At 41.1% G+C, this 20,202-nt stretch overlaps 1 protein-coding gene across 3 annotated transcripts in view; it reads right to left on the minus strand.

Moving 5' to 3' along the window:
* Positions 1 to 20,202, minus strand: part of AHI1 (Abelson helper integration site 1) — a 182,134-nt gene that overhangs the window by 8,969 nt on the left and 152,963 nt on the right. For all 3 annotated transcript variants that reach the window (XM_084625130.1, XM_084625129.1, XM_084625128.1), the window contains exon 26: positions 1,866 to 1,945. In XM_084625130.1, the coding sequence (XP_084481256.1) occupies positions 1,866 to 1,945 (80 nt within the window). The remainder of the gene's footprint in view (positions 1 to 1,865; positions 1,946 to 20,202) is intronic.

The following is a 20,202-nucleotide window of genomic DNA, read 5'->3' on the forward strand; positions in this document are numbered from 1 at the left end:
AGTAATTTTTGACGTGTTCTTTCCCTATTTTAGATTCTGATCCTACCTCATTTTCACTGGCATTCACTATGTTAGACGTCCAATCGCCACCAACATTCTTGGTGAAAACCGAAACAAAGAAGTCATTACGCACCCCTGCCATTTCCACATTTTCTGTTATTGTCTTTCCCCCCTCACTGAGTAGCATGCCCTTCAGTCCCTCTCATGTTTGGAGTGGCATCTCTGTGACATGCCTACTCCCTGCTGCGCAGGAAGAGAGACTGCTAGAATTTAAAGTCTGATGACTCAGGCATCCAACACCTTTCTGAACTGCAGCTGAAAGGTTTCTTCGGCCTGGTCTACACTGGGGGGGGATCAATCTAAGTTACGTAGCTGAAGTCGACGTAGTTAGACCTACTCACCGTGGTGTCTTCACTGCGGTGAGACGACTGCTGCTGTTCCCCCGTCGACTCTGCTTGCGCCTCTCACGGCGGTGGAGTGCAGGAGTCGACGGGAGAGCGCTCGGGGATCGAGTTATCGCATCTAGACTAGATGCGATAAATCGACCCCCGCTGAATCAATTGCTGCCTGCCGATCCGGCGGGTAGTATACACATACCCTTAGGCTTTTTATTTCCCTCATATGATCCAGCATCTGAACCAGATTGCTAATGTGACCCTACTCTCATGATGTGTTTAGTTCTCTTTTAAATGAACATTTTATACCTAGTAATGCCCCCCAAACCCTGAATTAGATCATATTCTTTGTGAATTCCATATTTCATAAATCCCTGGTCCTACACTACTCTGCAGATGCTAAAAAAAAATCACCTTTGCTGAATTTTTAACTATGCAGTCCTGTCATACCGTGGTCCGAGTCCTGTCTTTAAAAAACTGTATCAAGTTTGTTTGTACTCCTCCTAAACCATGTATTTTCTTCTTGAACACAATCCTTTTAATACAATTATGCTCAAAATGCAACCTCATATTGTGTCACGGTGCAGTTGTACAGCCCCTTTTCTTATGGCACATGAGTGTTAAGCAAACTTTCCCTTAACCATTTATTTCTGAATATAGACACAAAGATGGAGCCCTAGCAATGACGGTTTTGAGACATGGTTAAAATTAGAGATAAAAAACCATCTCTAACACTCAAGCATAGGTTATTATATGATCAGCTCACCCTTTCAGTAGGTGGTTTGCATTTATGTATCGGCTAAAAAAGTTAATGACAAGGAACATAAGTATTTTCTAGGTATTCTTCAAAAATAAACGAATGCAGATACTTAAAATAACAGTTAGGATAACATGAAGATGACATGGAAAAGCAAGTATTTATGCATCCACAAGGAAAATCTTGTGCAAAATGTTTAGATCTTATTTATTTCAAAGTTTCACACATTGTGTAGCTACATATATATGTGTACACACACACACACACACTTAAAATACAAATGTAATAATGAAAGATGCTGGTTTGTTTGTCTTCCTTACATGTGACAAACTCATTCAATTTACATTAATTAATTCTTAGAAGGTGCAGAAAGTAGTTGGCAGCTCATAACAATATGGGTTAATCAAAAGAGCTGAGGGATGTTTCAAGGCAATCCCGCACCTCTGGATTACAGCTCAACTCCCTTACACTATACTCCTTACAGTATCTCTGTAACATACCTATGCAAAAAAGTACAACAAACCATTATTTCCTTTTCACTTTATTTTTCTTAAACACTTCTCTAGACCAATTATCCTAATTTTAACTTCTTGTTTTGCTGTCTCGCTTAAAAGAACAAAGTAACCTCCCCTCCCCCCCGGACAATATCTCAGTTTCTTAAGAGGAGTTGTAGAAATAACACTGCAAATTGCTTTGAATGATTTGTTGCTTACTGTGTCACAGGTGAGTCTATATCTGTGTCATGCTCTGAGATAAATTTCAGGTCCCCTGACTCGGTGATGACTGCTGACATCTGCAAAAGAAAACAAGCAGGAAGGTAGAAAGAAGAAAGACAATGGGGCTAACACATGTACATTGAAAAGCCACCAGCTTCCTGAATAAGGAGAGAATATACCCAGTCTGAAAAAAGAATGTCTATCAGCCATGAAGTGTTCACTCCTATGTGGTTAAAAACAAGGAAACAGCCCCCTGCTTAACAACTCCTTGCAAACAAAGACAGTTTTCAGGTGTGTGGCAAAAACAACGGGTTATGAATCTTTGCTTGAATGAATCTTAAAATGCACATAGTCTGTAAGGGATTAAATTTATTTCAGCTACTGAATTAGTAACTGAAGAATGCTGAGGAGTCATCCCATCTCAGCCTTAACTAGTGCAAAAGCGGCCTGCTTCACTTCATAGCAGATTTTGTTCAAAGTGGTTCAAATCTCTTCTGGTTCGTTTGGAGGTTAGGGTTCGTACAGACTCAAAACGCAACGTGAATTCACGCAAAATTCTCTAGTTTCTTATGAAACCAGTGAGTGTCAGCCCAGTTTGCACTTCACATCCAAAAACCTCTTCTACTCCTAATAGGACTGGGACACTCCTTTACCACAAGAACTCCTCTTAGAAATAGGGAGGAATGGCTCAGTGTGGCTTGTAACTTCCTCCTCCCAAGGTCTGAAGTCTTCCAAGGCAGAGGACACTACTGCCTGCTCCTCCTCCTGGAGTCTTCACGGGCCTCTAGTGGCCGTTCCTTACTGTTGAATTTTCATGAAGGAGAGAAGAGGGCACAACTGGAAAGCCTGCTGCTTCACTCTCTCTCCCCAAATCTTACTCAGAACAGCTGTCCTGGAATGCAACACATACCTCTCACCATGCAGCACTTACTCCCACAACTGAAGTACTGAGTCTTAGGTTAAGTCTACACCGCAGCTGCGGGGTGTAATTCCCAGCTCAGGCAGATGTACACATGTTAGTTCTGATCAAGCTCATCTGCAAAAAATAGCAGCATGGCCATCGTAGCATGGCCAGCATCATAGGCTAGCCACCTGAGTATGTACCGAGGATTTCAGATGGTACTTGAGCAGCTAGTTCAAGCCACTGCAGCCACACTGCTATTTTTAGCATGCTAGTTCAAACAGAGCTAGCACATGTACATCTACTGAGCTTCAAATGACCACTTTCAGCTGCACTATAGATGTACGCTTAGGGTAATTCCGCATGACCATCAGAGGTGTGACTACAGCTTGAATAGGAATACCCTCACTAGCTTGAATCTAGCAGTGATGATGTACTGGCATGGACCCTGGCACAGGCTAGCAATGTGAGTACCTACCCAGGGTTCCAGGCGGGGCTGTACACAGTGAAGCTAGGGTGGGTATGTCTGCCTCAGCTGCAATTGCACCTCTGTTTGCAGTATAGACACATTTAGGCCTAAGAAGCTCCACAGTGCCTTACACGTTTAGCTAAAAAAACCATGCAAAGACGTTTGGGGCATCTCTTGTTCCATGCTTAACAACATAATGGTGGCAACAGGAAGCTTTCTTGTCTCTCTGCTGCAGATTGACAGGGCTCTGCACCCTAGAAAAATCTTTCTGGGATGAGACGGGTGGGCAGAAAGACAACAGGCCTAACAGGCGAATCTCTGAAAATTGGATAGTGCTCTCCATGGAGATTTTCAGACACCGGAGCCTGAAGGAGGGCAAGGGGTTAAGTTGAAAAAGAAGTTTTTCCAGGTAGCTTATGAGAAGCGTGGACTTAAAGTGAACTCATCCAATAAAACTTGGACCAAGCTTATGATTTAACAAAATCAAGTTATGTTTTGAGTTCAAAATGAAACTAAGCAAAACCCATTCCATTGTGTTTTATTATGGACATTTCAAACAACTCTAGTGCTTAAAATCACCCCACCACACCCAGTGATTTACATTAGAGATCATGATGGACCTACCCAGCTACTCTTATCTGCTCGTAAATCTCACATTTCACTCTCAACCCTCATCTCTCCAGGAAATAGCCGTGCCATTTTCTCTGACATTACTCTCTTTGAAATCCTCTCTCTAGAACCACCAATAGTATTGGGAGAGAAAATGCCCTTAAGATCCTCCTGAGTGGCTGACACAGTGATGTAACTACTGGAAATAGCACTCTCAAAGTCAGCAAGCACCTTCTGGGAGGATGTCAAGAAAGAAAGGACAACTTTTGATAGCCTGCCAACTGGTAATTAGCATTTGTATGGGCTAATAGGTGAGGTATACCATTGCCATGCCATCTCTAATTCAAACAAATAAGAGAAAACAAATATTGCCTTCAAGGCAATATGATCTTATTGTAAAGTACAACTTAGGCTTGCTTCACTATTATAGAATGAAATAATAATAATAATAATAATAATAACACTTTACTCTTCGATACTTTCATAGCATTTAAGGCAAGAAGAGAACATTATATCACCCAGTCTGACCTATTGTATATCACAGGCCCTTAAATATCACCCTGTAGTAAGCCCAATTACTAGTATTTGGCTAAAAGCATATCCTCTAGAAAAGGCATTCAGTTTTGATTTTAAGACATTAAGAAATGGAGAATCCACCCCTTCCCTTGGTAATTTGTTCCAGTGGTTAATCACCCTCAGTACTAAAAATCTGTGCCTTATTTCTAATTTGAATTTGTCTGGCTTCTGCTCACCATTGGCTCTTGTTATGCCTTTCTCCACTAGATTGAAGAGTCCTTTTGTAGTTAATATTTTCTCCCCCTATAGGTACTTATTCAGTGTAACCAAGTAACTTCTCAATCTTCTTTCTGATAAGATTAGCAGATTGAGCTCCTTTAAGTCTCTCACTTTGAGGCATTTTCTCCAGCCCCTGAATCATCTTTGTGTCTCTTTTCTGCACCCTCACCAATTTTTCAACATCCTTTTAAAATGTGGATATGAGAGCTGGATACAATAGTCTAGTCTCACTAGTGCTATACACAGGGTTAAAATCACCTCCCTACTCCTACTCTCCTGCTTATACATTCAAGGATCACACTAGCCCTTTTTGCCACAGCATTGCACTGGAAACTCTTGTCGAGTTGTTTGTCTTTTATGACTCCTAGATCCTGTTCAGAGTCACTGTTTTCCAAGACACAGTTCCCCATTCTATAGATCTGGTCTGCATTCCTTGTTCCTAGATGTATAACTGCATTTGGCTGCATTAAAATACATTTTATTTGAATGGGTCCAGTTTACCAAGTGATCCAGATGACTGTGCTGTTCTCACCATTATTTACCACTCTGCCAGTCTTTGTGTCATCCACAAATTTTATCAGCAGGGATAATAAAGCTTTCCATCAATGATCTTAAAGTCCTTCACAAACATTAATGAATGAAGCCTCACAACTTCCCAGTCAAGTATTATCACCCATATTCTGAAGCTGCGGAAACTGAGGCACGGATGTTAAATGACTGGTCTTACAGTAAGTCTGTGGCAGATCTCCTGGGTCCCAGTCCTGGACTTTAATCAAACTACTAGATCATGCTTCCCTATAACATTAATTAAAGCAAAGTAAACAAAGAGACGTGTAAGCTCCTAATTCTATGGCTGATTCTGCTCCCTTCATGTCAATGAGACTTTTATTACTGACTTAAATGGGAGCAGTATCAAGCCCCTAATGGCCAGAGAATTAATGTATACACATTGCTAACAAGGGCCATGTTCAGACATGAGCCATCACCACACATGACTTGTGAAGCGGTCCTAACAGTTTCCTTGGCCAGTGCAGACAGGATCACAGTGTTAGAAAATACCATACCCAGTCAGTGTATGAATGTGTAAGAGTACTGGTTATGACAGAAAAAAGCCTCTCTGTGTTGAATTTACACATAAATCTACATTAACATAATATAAAATTTGGGACTGCACACAAAAGAAGGAAACATACTGTCACTGTCTGATAACGATATACAATGGAGTGCATTAAAGGGAGTGCAACTATGAGTGATTACTACATTTTTCAATGTTCACACCCTCCTGATGTTTATTTTTTCCTTTTTACACTCCCTTTTCTTGTAGTCAGAACTGGGCCAAGTCACTCTCTTGGAGTTTCTCACATGAAAGAAGTTAAGGCTTTTCATCTTCCATATTTTCAAAAAAGGAAAACACAGACAATCTTTAATAATGGAATCTCTCTCCTAACTCTGTTAATATTGCAATCAAACATGTTGCTTTACAAGACAGGAGAACCTGACTAAACTGCACTGCAGCAAAATGCGAACCTAGTCCAAAAACGGATTGTTGAGTTTTTCAGAATGAAACACAGCCAAATGAGGTTCTGCCAGAGTCATGATTGGTGCGAGTAATATCTAGTTCTCCATGAGACATGGGGCAACACACCCATCACCTCCTGGTCACTCCCTGAAATACATTATAAATATATATTAATTCTAATTAGCCCTCAATGCTGATGTCTCTTCCCCAAACTCAAAACTCTCTAGTATAAAGCTTCACCAATCTACAGTGGGCCTTTCCCCCGGGTATTGATTAGTGACGCTCTATCATACTTCTGTCTGATACAGTATTCTTCATATTTTTAAAAATCACATTTTTGTTAAACTTAAAAGCTGAGTAATCTGCACGCGAATGGTCTTCCTGTCGTTCCTGGGGAATTAAAAGGGTTCTGTGCTGGTGAGGACCAGCTGATGATACAAAGAAAACAAATAAATCCCATGTTAGTAAAGATTATAATGATGGGATATGCAAATACACTCAGATACTCCCACTTGTCAGTGGAGTGATCCTGGATTTGTTTACAGAATCTCAGAAATTCTAAATGGAATGTAACACTAGAACAGTTCCTATTTTAGAAAGGAAGTTATTGGCCATGCAGAGGAAGACATAATGAAAACTTGTCTAAGGAATAAGCTATTTTTTATTCTTCTTATAGAAACAAGGGGGAAAGCATCAATAATTAATTAAAGCCTACTCCTTATCACAGACAATTCCAATAAGATACTTCTAAGTTTTTTTCTAGAAATAATAGTGAACACTATTAAGGTTGTAAAGTCAAGTACTCAAAGGTTAGGAAATGCTAGAATGAAGGTTTTAATTCCGCCCCCTTGTGCCTATGCATTCGGGTAGTTTTTCATTACATGCTCACATACGATCTTTTCCAACAGGACCCCTGCCTCATTCAGTGCACAGGCTGGGCAGTGCTCACTTAATAAGCAGCTATTCAACATTTTGTTTTATCCTCATTGTTCAATATGTGGCCTTAGGCCTTATTTACTGCATATTATTCAAAGCCTGCTATAAAGTCAGAATGATTAATTTCCTCATTGGCTTTTCTATGGTTGTCATCACTATACGATCCAAGTGCCTCATAAACATTAATTTATTCATCTTCACCAAACCCCTTGAGATGAGATGGTGGTGTCCCCATTTTACAGATGGGCGCTGGGACACAGGGAGATTAAAGTATCAAAAGTATTCAATAATTTTGGGTGCCCAATTTGAGATGTCTATGACCTAATTTTTCAGAGATGTTACTGTTATATAGCACTTTATATATTCAAGCAGAGCTCCCATTGATTTCAGTTGCAATTGTGAGTGCTCAGCATGTCTGCAAATCAGACCCTGGAGCCTCAAGTCAGGCGCCCAGAAAATAAGGAACATGCATTGAGTGAACACCCATTGGAAAGTTTGGTTTAAGTGACTTGCTTAGCATCACAAAGGGACTCTGGCAGAGGCAGGGATAGAACCCAGTTCTCCCAGGGCAGCATTCAACTGCCTTAAGTCCCCTAAGGTAGGTTTTCCATTCCTCTGATCACCCTAGTAGCCCTTCTCTGCACATGTTCCAGTTTGATAGAAATAGGATGAATTTAGTCTAAGCCGACAGGAGAGAGCTCCCTTGTTGGTTTAATACTCCACCTTCACAGGAGGCGGTAGCTATGTCAGCTGGAGAAGCTCTCCCAACGACCTATCACTATCTACATGGGGGGTTACGGTCGGCATAATTATGTCACTCAGGGGTGTGGATTTTTCACACCCCTGAGCAATGTAATTATACCAAAGGTCTCACGAGTGTCTTGTAGAACGGTAATAACACTTTCCTATCTTAACTGGCAATACCTCACCTGATGCATCCTACGATTGCATTAGCTTTTTTCATGGTTGCATCACATCGGTGGCTCAGTCATCCTGTGATCAACCAAAACACCCAGGTCTTTCTCCTCCTCTGTCGCTTCCAACCGAGTCATCCCCAGCTTATAGGAAAAATTCTTGTCAATCCCTACCTGCATGACCTTTCACTTTGCACTATAAAAGTTCATCCTATTTCTATTACTCCAGTTTTTTGGACATTCAAATCTGCTTGTGATATTCCACTTCTCCACATTGGCAATACCTCCCAACTTTGCATCATCTGCAAATTTTATTAGTACACTCCCACTTTTTGTGCCAAGATTAATTAATGAAAATGTTAAATAAGATTGGTCCTAAGACTGATCATTGAGGAGCTCTTCTAATAACCTCCCTCCAGTCTGACAGTTCACCTTTCAGTATGACTCATTGTAGTCTCTCTTTAACCAGTTCCTTACCCACCTCTTGATTCATATATTAATCCTCATCTTCTCCAATTTAACGAATAATTTCCTATGTGGAACTATATCAAATGCCTTACTGAAATTAAGGTAGATTAGATCTACTGCATTGCTTTTGTCTAAAAAAAATAAAATAAAAATCAATCCATCTTCTCAAAGAAAGAGATCAGGCTGGTCTGTCATGATCTACCTTTTGTAAAACCATTTGATATTTTATCCCACATACTGGTATGTTCTTAACTATTTTCTCTTTCAAAATTTGTTCCAATACCTTGCATACAACTGAGGTCAAACTAACCTCATGTAATTAAAGATCTTATTACTGTCACCACAAAATGCTTTCAAAACTGACAGGTTTCAGAGTAGCAGCCGTGTTAGTCTGTATCCGCAAAAAGAAAAGGAGTACTTGTGGCACCTTAGAGACCAACAAATTTATTTGAGCATAAGCTTTCGTGAGCTACAGCTAATCTGTAATCAGTCTCCCTGTTGCTCATGAGAAATTAATGAGCTTCTGTGTTGGTGTCCCATCCCCTCCAACCTGTCCTTGTCCCAAGTCTCTCTTCTCCATACCTGGCACCTTGTCCCACTCTCCACTACTCAGGCCTCTCATGCCACCCCAGTGCAAGTCTCCTTGCCCAGCAGACCCATTTCCCCCCTCTTGGCTCCTCATCCAATCTGTGTTTCCTCTCCCACTATCCAGACCCAGTCTTCCTTCCTGGGCTCCTCATCTAATCTCAGATTTTCCCCTGGCCTGACTCCATGTCTCAGTCTCTTTGCCCAGTCTGTGACAGTTCTGCCCCTATACTACAGCTCCTTGTCAGATTCTCCTTCCCCTGCCGCCACCTCCTTCCCACAACTGGTTCCTAGTCCCAGTCTTCACCTCTCCCCAGAACCTACTCTAATCTCCTCATCTGGCATCAGTGTTCCTCCTATCCCCCCCAAAAGCCAAATAGCTCCTGGTCCTACCCCCATTTCCTTCACTAGCTCCCAGTCTCCCCTAACACAGCTTCCAGTCCCAGCTGCTCCCCCCTTGGCTCACAGTCTCTTTGCCCAGCCAGTCCCAGTTGATCCTCCAGCTCCGAGTCCACTGCCCCAAATCTAAATCACTGTTTCTCTCCCCCAATCATTTGGGAACATGGAATGCAGGCCAGACCCCTACTGATCAAATTTTCTGATGACACAAAGCTAGGAGAAACAACGAGGAGTCCTTGTGGCACCTTAGAGACTAACAAATTTATTTGGAGATTTGTTAGTTTCTAAGGTGCCACAAGGACTCCTCGTTGTTTTTGCTGATACAGACTAACACGGCTACCACTCTGAAAGCTAGGAGAATTGTCAACAGTTTTGAGGAGAGAGCTAAAGTTCAGAGGGATCTTGATAAGTTAGAGAACTGGGCTATAGACAACAAAACGAAATTCAACACACACAAATGTAGGGTGCTACACTTAGGGGAGAAAAATCAAATGCACAAATACAGAATGCGGGATAACTGGCTTGGCAGCAGCATTGCTGAGAACAATCTGGGAGTTGTGGTGGATCACAACCTCAACATGAGTTAGCAATGCGATGCTGTTGCAAAAAAAGCAAATGCAATTTTATGGTACATTAACAGAGCTCTAGCATTCAAGTAATGGGAGGTGATAATACCACTCTACTCAGTGCTGGTTAGACCTCAAATGAATTATTGTGTCCAGTTTTGGTCAGCAGTGTATAGAAAGGATGTGGAGAAACTGGAAAGGAGGTGAACAACAAAGATGATCAAAAGGATGGAATACAAGCCATATGAGCAAAGGCTGAAGGAAAAGACTGTTACCGACCTTTTCATAACTGTTGTTCTTTGAGATGCGTTGTTCACGTCCATTACAATTAGGTGCACGCGCGCGCCGTGTGCACAAACATTGGAAACTTTTCCCCTTAGCAGCTCCCCTCTGGATGGCAGGGGAGCCCCCTAGAGTGGCTCCCTCATGGCAGTGTATATATTACCCTGCTGGCCCGACATCCCCCCTTGGTTCCTTCTTGCTGTTGACTCCAACAGAGGGGAAGGGGGGTGGGTATTGTAATGGATGTGAACAACACATCTCGAAGAACAACAGTTACGAAAAGATAGGTAACCGTCTTTTCTTTGAGTGTTTGTTCACGTCCATTCCAATTAGGTGACTTCCAAGCTTACCATAGGAGGAGGGTAGGAGTCATGGAATGAATGGAGAACAGCTCTGCCGATGGCCGCATCATCCGTGGCCTGTTGGTTAATAGCATAGTGGGCTGTAAATGTGTGTACTGAAGACCAGGTGGCAGCTTTGCGGATCTCATGGATAGGGACCTGAGCCAGAAAGGCTGTCGAAGATGCCTGTGGTCTGGTTGAATGGGCCATGATTGCTGGGGCTGGAATCTTGGCCAACTCATAGCACGTGCGAATGCAGTCTGTGATCCAGGACAAAACAGGAAGACCCTTCATTCTGTTGGCTATGGCGACAAACAATTGGGTCGACTTGAGGAAAGGTTTTGTTTGCTTTATGTAGAATGCCATGGCTCTCCAGACATCCAGGATGTGCAGGCTGAGGTGTCTCAGGCTCATGTGCAGTTTTGGAAAGAACACCGGTAAGCAAATGTCCTGACCCATGTGGAATTGGGAGACCACCTTGGGGAGAAATTTAGGGTGAGGTCTATGCTGCACCTTGTCCTTATCGAACACTCTGTAAGGTGGTTCAGAGGTGGAGGGCCCTTAGCTCGGGCACCCTCCTCACTGATGTAATGGCCACCAGGAACACCACCTTCCAAGAAAGGTAGAGGAGGGGGCAAGAAGCCAGGGGCTCAAATGGTGGGCTCATGAGTTTGGAGAGGACCAAGTTCAAGTTCCAGGTTGGGAAACAGGGGCGAGAATACAGGAACACCCTTTCAGGACCTTTGAGGAATCGTCCCACTATAGGATTAGAAAACACCGAGCGCCCAGAGTCCCCTGGATAGAAAGCTGAAATGGCTGCCAGGTGTACTCTGTTGGAGGAAGGGGCTAGACCTTGATGTTTAAGGTGTAGGAGGTATTCTAGAATAATTGGGATGGTAGCCTGGAGTGGTTGAAGGCGCTTGGGTTCACACCAACGGGAAAACCTTTTCCATTTCGCCAGGTAGGTCGCCCTAGTGGAAGGTTTCCTAGTGCCGAGGAGAATGTGCCTCACAGACTAAAAGCACTACCCTTCCGTGGAATTTAGCCACACAGTTTCCACGCCATGAGGTGCAGGGATTGCAGGTTCGGGCGAAGGAAGCACCCGTGGTCCTGTGTGATCAGGTCTCGGTGGATGGGCAGTGCAATCGGGGCCTCCACAGACAACTCTATAAGGGTTGTAAACCAATGCTGACGGAGCCAAGACGGGGTGATCATGATTACGTCGCCCTGTCTCTGTGAATTTTGAGGAGGACCCAGTGGACAAGCGGGATAGGAGGGAATGCATATTTCAGACTCCCGCCCCATGGTATTAAGAATGCATCGGCGGCTGAACCCAGACTGTGGTTTTGGAAAGAGCAGAACTGAGGGCACTGACTGTTGCTCTTGGTGGCGAACAGGTCTAGCTGGGGATAACCCCACTTCTGGAAGACTGACTGTATGAGTCCGACCTGATTGATCACTTGTGCATGTGGTAAGACCTGCTGAGGCAATGTGCAAGCTCGTTCTGCACTCCTGGGAGGTAGGATGCTTCGAGCTGAATGAAAGGCGAAAGTCTCTCTCTTTATTGGTGCGTGGCTTAAAGGCCTTGCAGATCTTGCAGCACTCAGCTTGGTGAGACTCTCCCAGACACCGGAGGCAGGAGTCAGGGGGGTCGCTGTTGGGCACAGACTTGCGGCACATGCCGCAAGCTTTAAAACCCTGAGCTTGCAGCATGCCCCGCAGCCCAAGGCTGGTGCTGGAAATAGCTTCCAGACACCTGAAACAAAGGATTTCTAAACTACTGATAATTAACTGATAACTATGTTCGAGGGAGAGAACGTTCCAACACCGCCATGGATGGTAAGAAGGAACTGAGAGGGGGTTGGGCCAGCAGGGTAATAGATACACCGCCATGAGGGCGCCACTCTAGGGGGCTCCCCCGCCATCCTGACGGGAGCTGCTAAGGGAAAAAGTTTCCGACATCCGTGCACACTGCACGCACACACCTAATTGGAATGGACGTGAACAATCACTCAAAGAAGAACTGGGTATGTTTCATTTGGAAAAGAGGAAATTGATAGCGGTTTTCAAACACTTGAAAGACTGCCATAAAAAGACGGAAAAAAATTGTTCTCTCTTGCCACAGAGGGCAGGACAAGGGGCAATGGGCTCAAACTACAGCACAGCAGATCTAGATTAGGAAAAACTTCCTAACTGTAAGAACAGTAGGACAATGGAACAGACTGCCTTGGGAGGTTGTGGAAACTCCTTCACTGGAGGTTTACAAAAGGAGGCTGGATAGCCATCTGTCTTGGATGGTTCAGGCACAACAAATCCTGTATCTTGGCAGGGGGTTGGATTAGAAACCCTTGTGGTCCCTTCTAACCCTATGATTCTGTCCCAGTCTTATCAGACTTCTTGTCCCAAACTATTTCCTCCCTCCACACAGTTTGGCTTTTGTCCCCTTTTCATTTGAATCAGACAGTTTTCTTTTTCTCATGGCCTACGTGCCAACAGAGGGTCACCGAGAGCACAGGATGCTTTTCAGTTCCAGTGCTCAACTCCACCATAGGTCAGAGCAGCTGGGAGCAGCCATTACAGGGAAAGTCCTTCTAAGCCTCCACAGCCCTGGGCTGGAGTATATTCTCTGTTGCTCTGTGGGGATAGTGCATGCATAGGCTGGTCAGCACAAGGAGCTGTGAGCGTCTCAAGCATACTCAGTGAAGATGGAATCATCTGAGGTTTTAGCTGTTAAGCTCTAGCAAGTCTCTACTAAGCAATTTTTAACATGGGCAAAATAATATATTTTTCCTTAGCCTCATTCTCCTTGTTGGTAGAAATGACTGAACTGTGCTGGCTGAAGTAAAATGAATAAATAAATAAATAAAAAAATTTCAGCCTGAAGAGGACATCCTCAGAAAATTTCAACCCAAACAGCTAAAGTTTGGCAAAGTCATAAACAACTGAAAACAAGGTCTTATAATGGGAACATAATAATGGCTATACTGGGTTAGACCAATTGTCCATCTACCTCATTATCCTGGCTTCTGACAGTTGCCAATGCTAGATGCTTCAGAGGGAATAAAGAGAACAGGGCAATTATGAGTAATCCATCCCTTGTTTTCTAGTCCCAGTGTCTGGCAGTCAGAAGTTCAGGGACACCCAGTGCATGGGATTGTGTTCCTGACCATCTTGGCTAATAGCCATTGATGTACCTATGCTCCATTAACTTATCTAACTTTTTTTGAAATCAGTTATACTTTTGGCCTTCACAACATCCCCTGGCAACGAGTTCCACAGGTTGACTGTGCGTTGTGTGATGAAGTACTTGCTTATGTTTGTTTTAAACCTGCTGCCTGTTAAATTCATTGGGAAGTTTTAGGCAACCTTAATAATAGGTGGTGCTACCAGCCCCGACTATAAGAAAGACTCCCTTCATTCGTCATAGGCCATTAAAAGCAATTTTCCTTCATAACTTGAAGTCAATTGAGACTCATTGTGTCCAACATTCTAACATACTTAGTATTAGTGATTCAAGGTAATCCAGATTCCAACAATCAAACGGCTAATTTGTAATTGCTAGGGCCGAGATTTTCTTGATGTCAGATTGGTAACACAGGTGTCTGAAGTTTTTCTATCCACAGAACACATACCATATGATACAGACAGCAAGTTCCCTCATTGTGCCCTTCCTCAACCAGTGTCTCCACGCCCTTTTAATCCTTTGCCTTTTGACAGAGATTGCCAATAGAACTGCCAATTAGTATCAACTGTAAAGGGGTATTTTTTCCTTTTATTTACTTTTTAATCTAATGATGTGGCCATTTGTTCACTAGCAGGTATATGAAGATCATCCCCAGTCTAGTATGATGGAATAATAATAAAAAAATACTTTGCACTTCTATAACACCTTCCATTCCAGGATCAAAAATGCCTTCCAATCTAATTGGCCTTGTAACATCTCTGTGGTAGGTATTTTTGTCCCAATAATGCAGATGGGGCAACAGAAATAAGATACTTTCCCAAGGTCACACAGAAAGCCAGTAACACAGACTTAAATAAGAGGACCTAGGTCTCCTGGATCACAAACCTATACTCAATTATAAGACAATCCCTTCCTCCCCTAAACTACAGTTTAAGTTTTATGAGTTGCAGATTGTGACCTAGAGCATCTCCCAGAGATCTAAGTGTGTGCGGGGGTCCTCTGAGTGCAGATCCCTCCATGCCTGCTTGGAAGGGGAAGAAGTTTTTCTCTCCATGGCAATATACTCTTCCTGCCTAGAAGCATGTAGATGGCTCCTGTGGAAAATGCTGTCACGAGTTTTGGAGACAAGGTTGGGAGGAGTCCATGTCACCATTTCCTGCTAATTCTGCCTTATTTCTCCAAACACTTCCCCATTGAATGGACAATTGGCTGGAAACTCTGTAAGGTGAATCCTGTGGAGTTTTCTTTCCCCTCTGGTCTCTTTATTGGGATTTAGTATGGCCCAAAATTACTTTTATAGACAGCTGATGTTTTAAAATTAGACTTACCCTGGCATATATATTTCTGAAACTATCAGTTCAGTTTTGGATGTCTAGTAAAGCACAGGGCTTCAAACACAGTGGAGATGTGGAACTCTGTGTTAATCTAACTGGAAAAGTGCAAATTAAATGTTAGTAATAGTGGCTGCTTTTGAATAGAGACATTTCAGCATGACAAGAGAATTGAATAGCATCATAACAGATCAAAAACAAAAAGGTGGAGTATGTTAGGGTCTTATCTTGTCCATCAGAGAAATACCATTTACAGATAACAAAAAATGTCTGTCCTCTCTGGATGGATCTTAGTATAATTTCTTTCAGAAAACAGTATGACTATTTTCCCAAGAACAAGAGATGTAACTATTCTCTCAAGAACTGGATTTGCTGAGGTGTGTCTATCATACACAATGTCTAGTGGTAATCTGTGTGCAAGATCACTCAGAAGCTTTGCAGATCTATTCTAGGGAAGCACTGTCTCTTTCAGTCCAGGAGGCGGCATTGCTTCTAGAAGAACAGAATTTTAAGAGTACTGGACAAGGCTGGACCTTGCATTATTGAAACACATTCTGATCTGATTGGATAACACATTTTTGTGGGGCTTCAGCCTCTTCTTTGGCTCTTCAAAATGCATGAACAACTTCCATGAACTTCCAAATCTTTTGTTCTGTTTAAAGATGAATGTTAGAAAGGCCATGAAGTTAAGTCATGGAGGTCCTTCCTTGTTCAGCTGAGAAAAGGCACAAGGGAGGGAGGATTATATTCTATTTTTGATGAAATTCAGTGAAAAACTCTAGCCATAATATGTCAAAATAGTCTTGAATAATGTTTCCAATCACTCTCAGTTAGGAGGCCTGATACACTAAGCCCTATCTGCAAATGCACCCAGGAGGATGGACCCTACACCATGAAGAGCCCCAGAGACTTCAGGGGTCAGCCCACATGGACTCAATTGCAAGACTGGGGCCTTAGAGAGTTGATGGCAATACCTGCTTCTGGTGGTGGGGAAGGGAAGAGTATTATTCATGTTTATTTAGATTTATAAACATAAAAAGTGCTTATCCTAGGCTCTGGTCAACCTTACATAATTAACTTTCAGAATAACACTAACATAGATTTAGAGAATGATTAGTACTGCCCCTCTCCTCCCACAAGAACAGAGCAAGTTCAAAAGTGTTTATAACAAAAGGGGCTCCTAACTAAATTTTAAACTTTGTTTGATAAAAAGAGCCCTGGAACTGTAGGCCATGAAGATTCTGATAGAATTTTATATTGGCAGTTAGATGTATGTTGTAAGTAAAGATGAATATGAGCTAATTTTGTGGCTCAGGAGTTAAGTAATTCAAAAGGCAGGAGAACAAAGTTTTGCATCAAGTTGTTAGATTATATATACAAAGTGAATAGTAGAAAGTGATGATACCCTCCCAAAAAACACTAGTGGATCGTAGACTGCAAAAAAATGGTCCGTATTCACAGGACCCAAAGTGGTCTCTAAGAAGTAACATACTTTGCCACTGATGTGATTGTATTAGTTCATTATAAAAGTCTAGAGCTCAGACTGATGATTGTAATCAGGGCCGGCTCTAGGTTTTTTGCCGTCCCAAGCAAAAAAAAAAAAAAAAAAGGATGGCTGGAATTGTGCCGCCCCAAGCATTTGCTCGTGCCTAGAGCTGGTCCTGATTGTAACCAAACCATCTCAACAGTATCTTTTTTTTGAAGGGTTTAGCCATATGTGCAATCTTGTGTGACCCAAACCACATTAATCGTCATCTGCTTTTTTTTTGAAGGTTCAGCCAGTCAGTCAGTTAGGACTTAAAAATATCAGAGAACAATCACACGTATGACAACTCTCATATTCACGATACTTGTAATCAGAATTAACTTATATATTTGAGGCACCTTAGAGCATAAGCTTATGCTCAAATAAATTTGTTAGTCTCTAAGGTGCCACAAGTCCTCCTTTTCTTTTTGTGAATACAGACTAACACAGCTGCTACTCTGAAACCTTATATATTTGAGCATTTCTCAAAAAGCGCATAACAAAGCACATAAATGGTAGAGTTGGTCAAAACTCTGTCTAAACATTTTTTATCTTAGGTGGTTTTTTGGCCCCCCCCAATAGTTTTGATCATATTTTTCTAGTTTTCAGTGAAAAAAAAAATCAAAGCGTAACAAACATTTCAATGAATAGTCAAATGTCAAAAAATGTCACATAATGTTGGTAATTTTTTGTTTGTTAGTTTTTTGTTTTTATTTGTTTTGGGGTGAAATTCATAGGATATTTAAAAATACTTTTTTCCCAAAATTTCCCATGAAAAATAATTAGCACTATTTGATTTTCTCTAATAAAGGCTATATTTATTGACTTCTTTAGAAAGTTTAGGGGAAAAAATAAAAGTAGCAGCCAGTATAACTGCTGTGTACTTGCTATTATATCGGGATTTCCATACTAGTTCAGGACATCAAGCTGTGGACAATCTAGTCCAATATCCTCTCTCTGACAGCAGTCACTACCAAAGGCTTCAGAGGAGAGTGCAAAAAACTCCAGGAACAACAGTTAAAGCATAACCTGCCCATAAGGAAATTTCTTTCTAAGATTCCCTAGTTAGTGGTTGGCCGATGTCCTGAGGTATTATGGTTTAGGCCATATTTACAGGATGGGGGACTCTATTCTGGGAAGGAGTGACTCTGAAAAAGATTTGGGGGACTTGGTAGATACTCATCTGAATATGCTCACCTAGAGTGACGCTGTGGTCAAAAGGCCTAATTAAATCCTTGGATACATAAATGGGGGGATCTTGAGTAGAAGTAGAGCAGTGTTATTACCTTTTTTACCTCTTTTGAGATTACACTGAGCTCAGACCTAAACAAGAGCTCTATGTAAACTCGAAAGTTTGTCTCTTTCACCAACAGGATTAGCCCAATAAAAGATATTACCTCACCCGCCTTGTCTCTCAAATATTCCTGGGACCAACATGGCAACAACAACAATGCAAACAACCTTCTGAATAGTTTACACACTCTCCTAACTCATAATTTTCTCCATTTAACCAATTTTTAAATCTCTGAACGCCTTTTCTTTCTGCTGTATCATTTTTGAGATAGGATGACCAGAATGGAATGCAATGTTCCAGGGAGGGCATCAGATATATAATGGTTGTATAATATTCTCAATACTGTATTTTTATCCCATTCTTTATATGTATACACTAACATTTTTTTTTGACAGTCACTGAACATTGAATGGTCCACAATGAAGCCCTGTTCATTATTAGTACATGCTTGGTAAATTTAATTTTGGAGTAGAATCTAAAGATTAAACACACACAAAAATATTTTCCCCTAAAATATTACTGAAACTACTACTACAGAAGAAATTATTAGAAAGATATAAAAATGATTTCCTTTAAACAAAATGATCTTAAAAAGAAGTAAATGACCCTTCAGACTGTGGGTAGTGCTCCTTTACCAGGTTGGCTATTTGTTACAAATTAGTTGTGATTGATGTTCACTGTTATACCAAAAGGTTGTTGTTATTCATTCATCTAATTAGATTTACTCTGGATAAAAAAAAAATATCTCAAGACAAACACAAAAATAATCTTTATTAAGTCTAACTACGACAGATCTTTTCCCTTTCTAATTTCTGTGTGTCTTTGATAAACGGAATTTCTAAAGGTAACACTGATGATCTGATTAAGCTACCTACATCTGGAATAAGAAGATGGTGGGAATGGGCTAAGGCTTTCAAATGTCTATCGGTGTAATTAAGCAACAAAATGATAATGCAGATATTGGGAAAATTCACACTAGTCTAGACTATTATAGACTATATAAACAGAAATTACTCACTATTCAGTCATATAATACCTTTTACTATATTTGTGCCAGTATGCTTTAAAAGAGAGTATACATTTGTATTTAATTTGTTTACAATTTGGAATACTGTTTTGGCTATGCATTTCTCACAAAGTCTTATAGTGGAACAGCTATGAAGTAAAGCAGCAGCAGAAATATTTCAAATTATTATTTCTGGTCAATATAGTGATTAATTTTACAAAAATATAATTAGAAGTATTCAGTAAGTGGATTTATGATAATTGTTGGCTTCAGCAGAGCTGAGTGAATAATCTGTAATAAATAATTTGTTAGATTTCACTTCTCTCTTCCCCTACATGAAATGTTATTTCTACACGAGGAGGTTCCAAACAGCTCTTTGTGAATATCTGAACCTCAAAATTTGCAATATGTTGGTAACATAAGTTGCATGATATTTTCTTTGTTTAGATGATTTAGTTAACTAAGCAATACAGTATACATTTTGAATCTTACAATCAAACAAAATTTGAACTTCATTTTGGAAAAATATTTGAAATTTCTAAGTTAAAATTATTTTTTTCGTAATTATTTGTTAGTGAAGTTTGATTACCTGAACATTTGTGGAAGCAAACAGAAGAGGGTTACAAACATGTTCAATTCAAAAATCATTTTAAAATTCTTACTAATATTAATTAAACTTGTTTCCTTTATTCATTATAAAAAGAAAAGGAGTACTTGTGGCACCTTAGAGACTAACAAATTTATTTGAGCAAAAGCTTTTGTGATGAGGTGAGCTGTAGCTCACGAAAGCTTTTGCTCAAATAAATTTGTTAGTCTCTAAGGTGCCACAAGTCCTCCTTTTCTTTTTGCGGATACAGGCTAACACGGCTGCTACTCTGAAAACTATTCATTATGTATGTTTACTTTTGCTAAAAAATTATCCTATAGTTTAAGACTGTAATTTTCACCCTTTCTTCAGAGGATGAGAATATCACTTATTAAAAGGTTCTAATCTACGTTGTATGGAGATGCGAAAGTCACACTGTCTGCTTTACACGTATCCTTCCCATATACTCTCATATCTTTTCTCTGTGCTAAACCAGTGCTGTATTTCTTTCCCCTCTTATACAATACATTTTCTCTACCTTGAGCTGGGACAGGTATTTGTGCCTTTGTTCTAGTTCCTACACCCTGAATTCACTTTGTCAAGCCTTAACATCGCGCAAAAGCA

Source organism: Lepidochelys olivacea (genome assembly GCF_965140295.1).
Source record: "Lepidochelys olivacea isolate rLepOli2 genome assembly, chromosome: 3".
NCBI classification, from domain to species: Eukaryota; Metazoa; Chordata; order Testudines; family Cheloniidae; genus Lepidochelys; species Lepidochelys olivacea.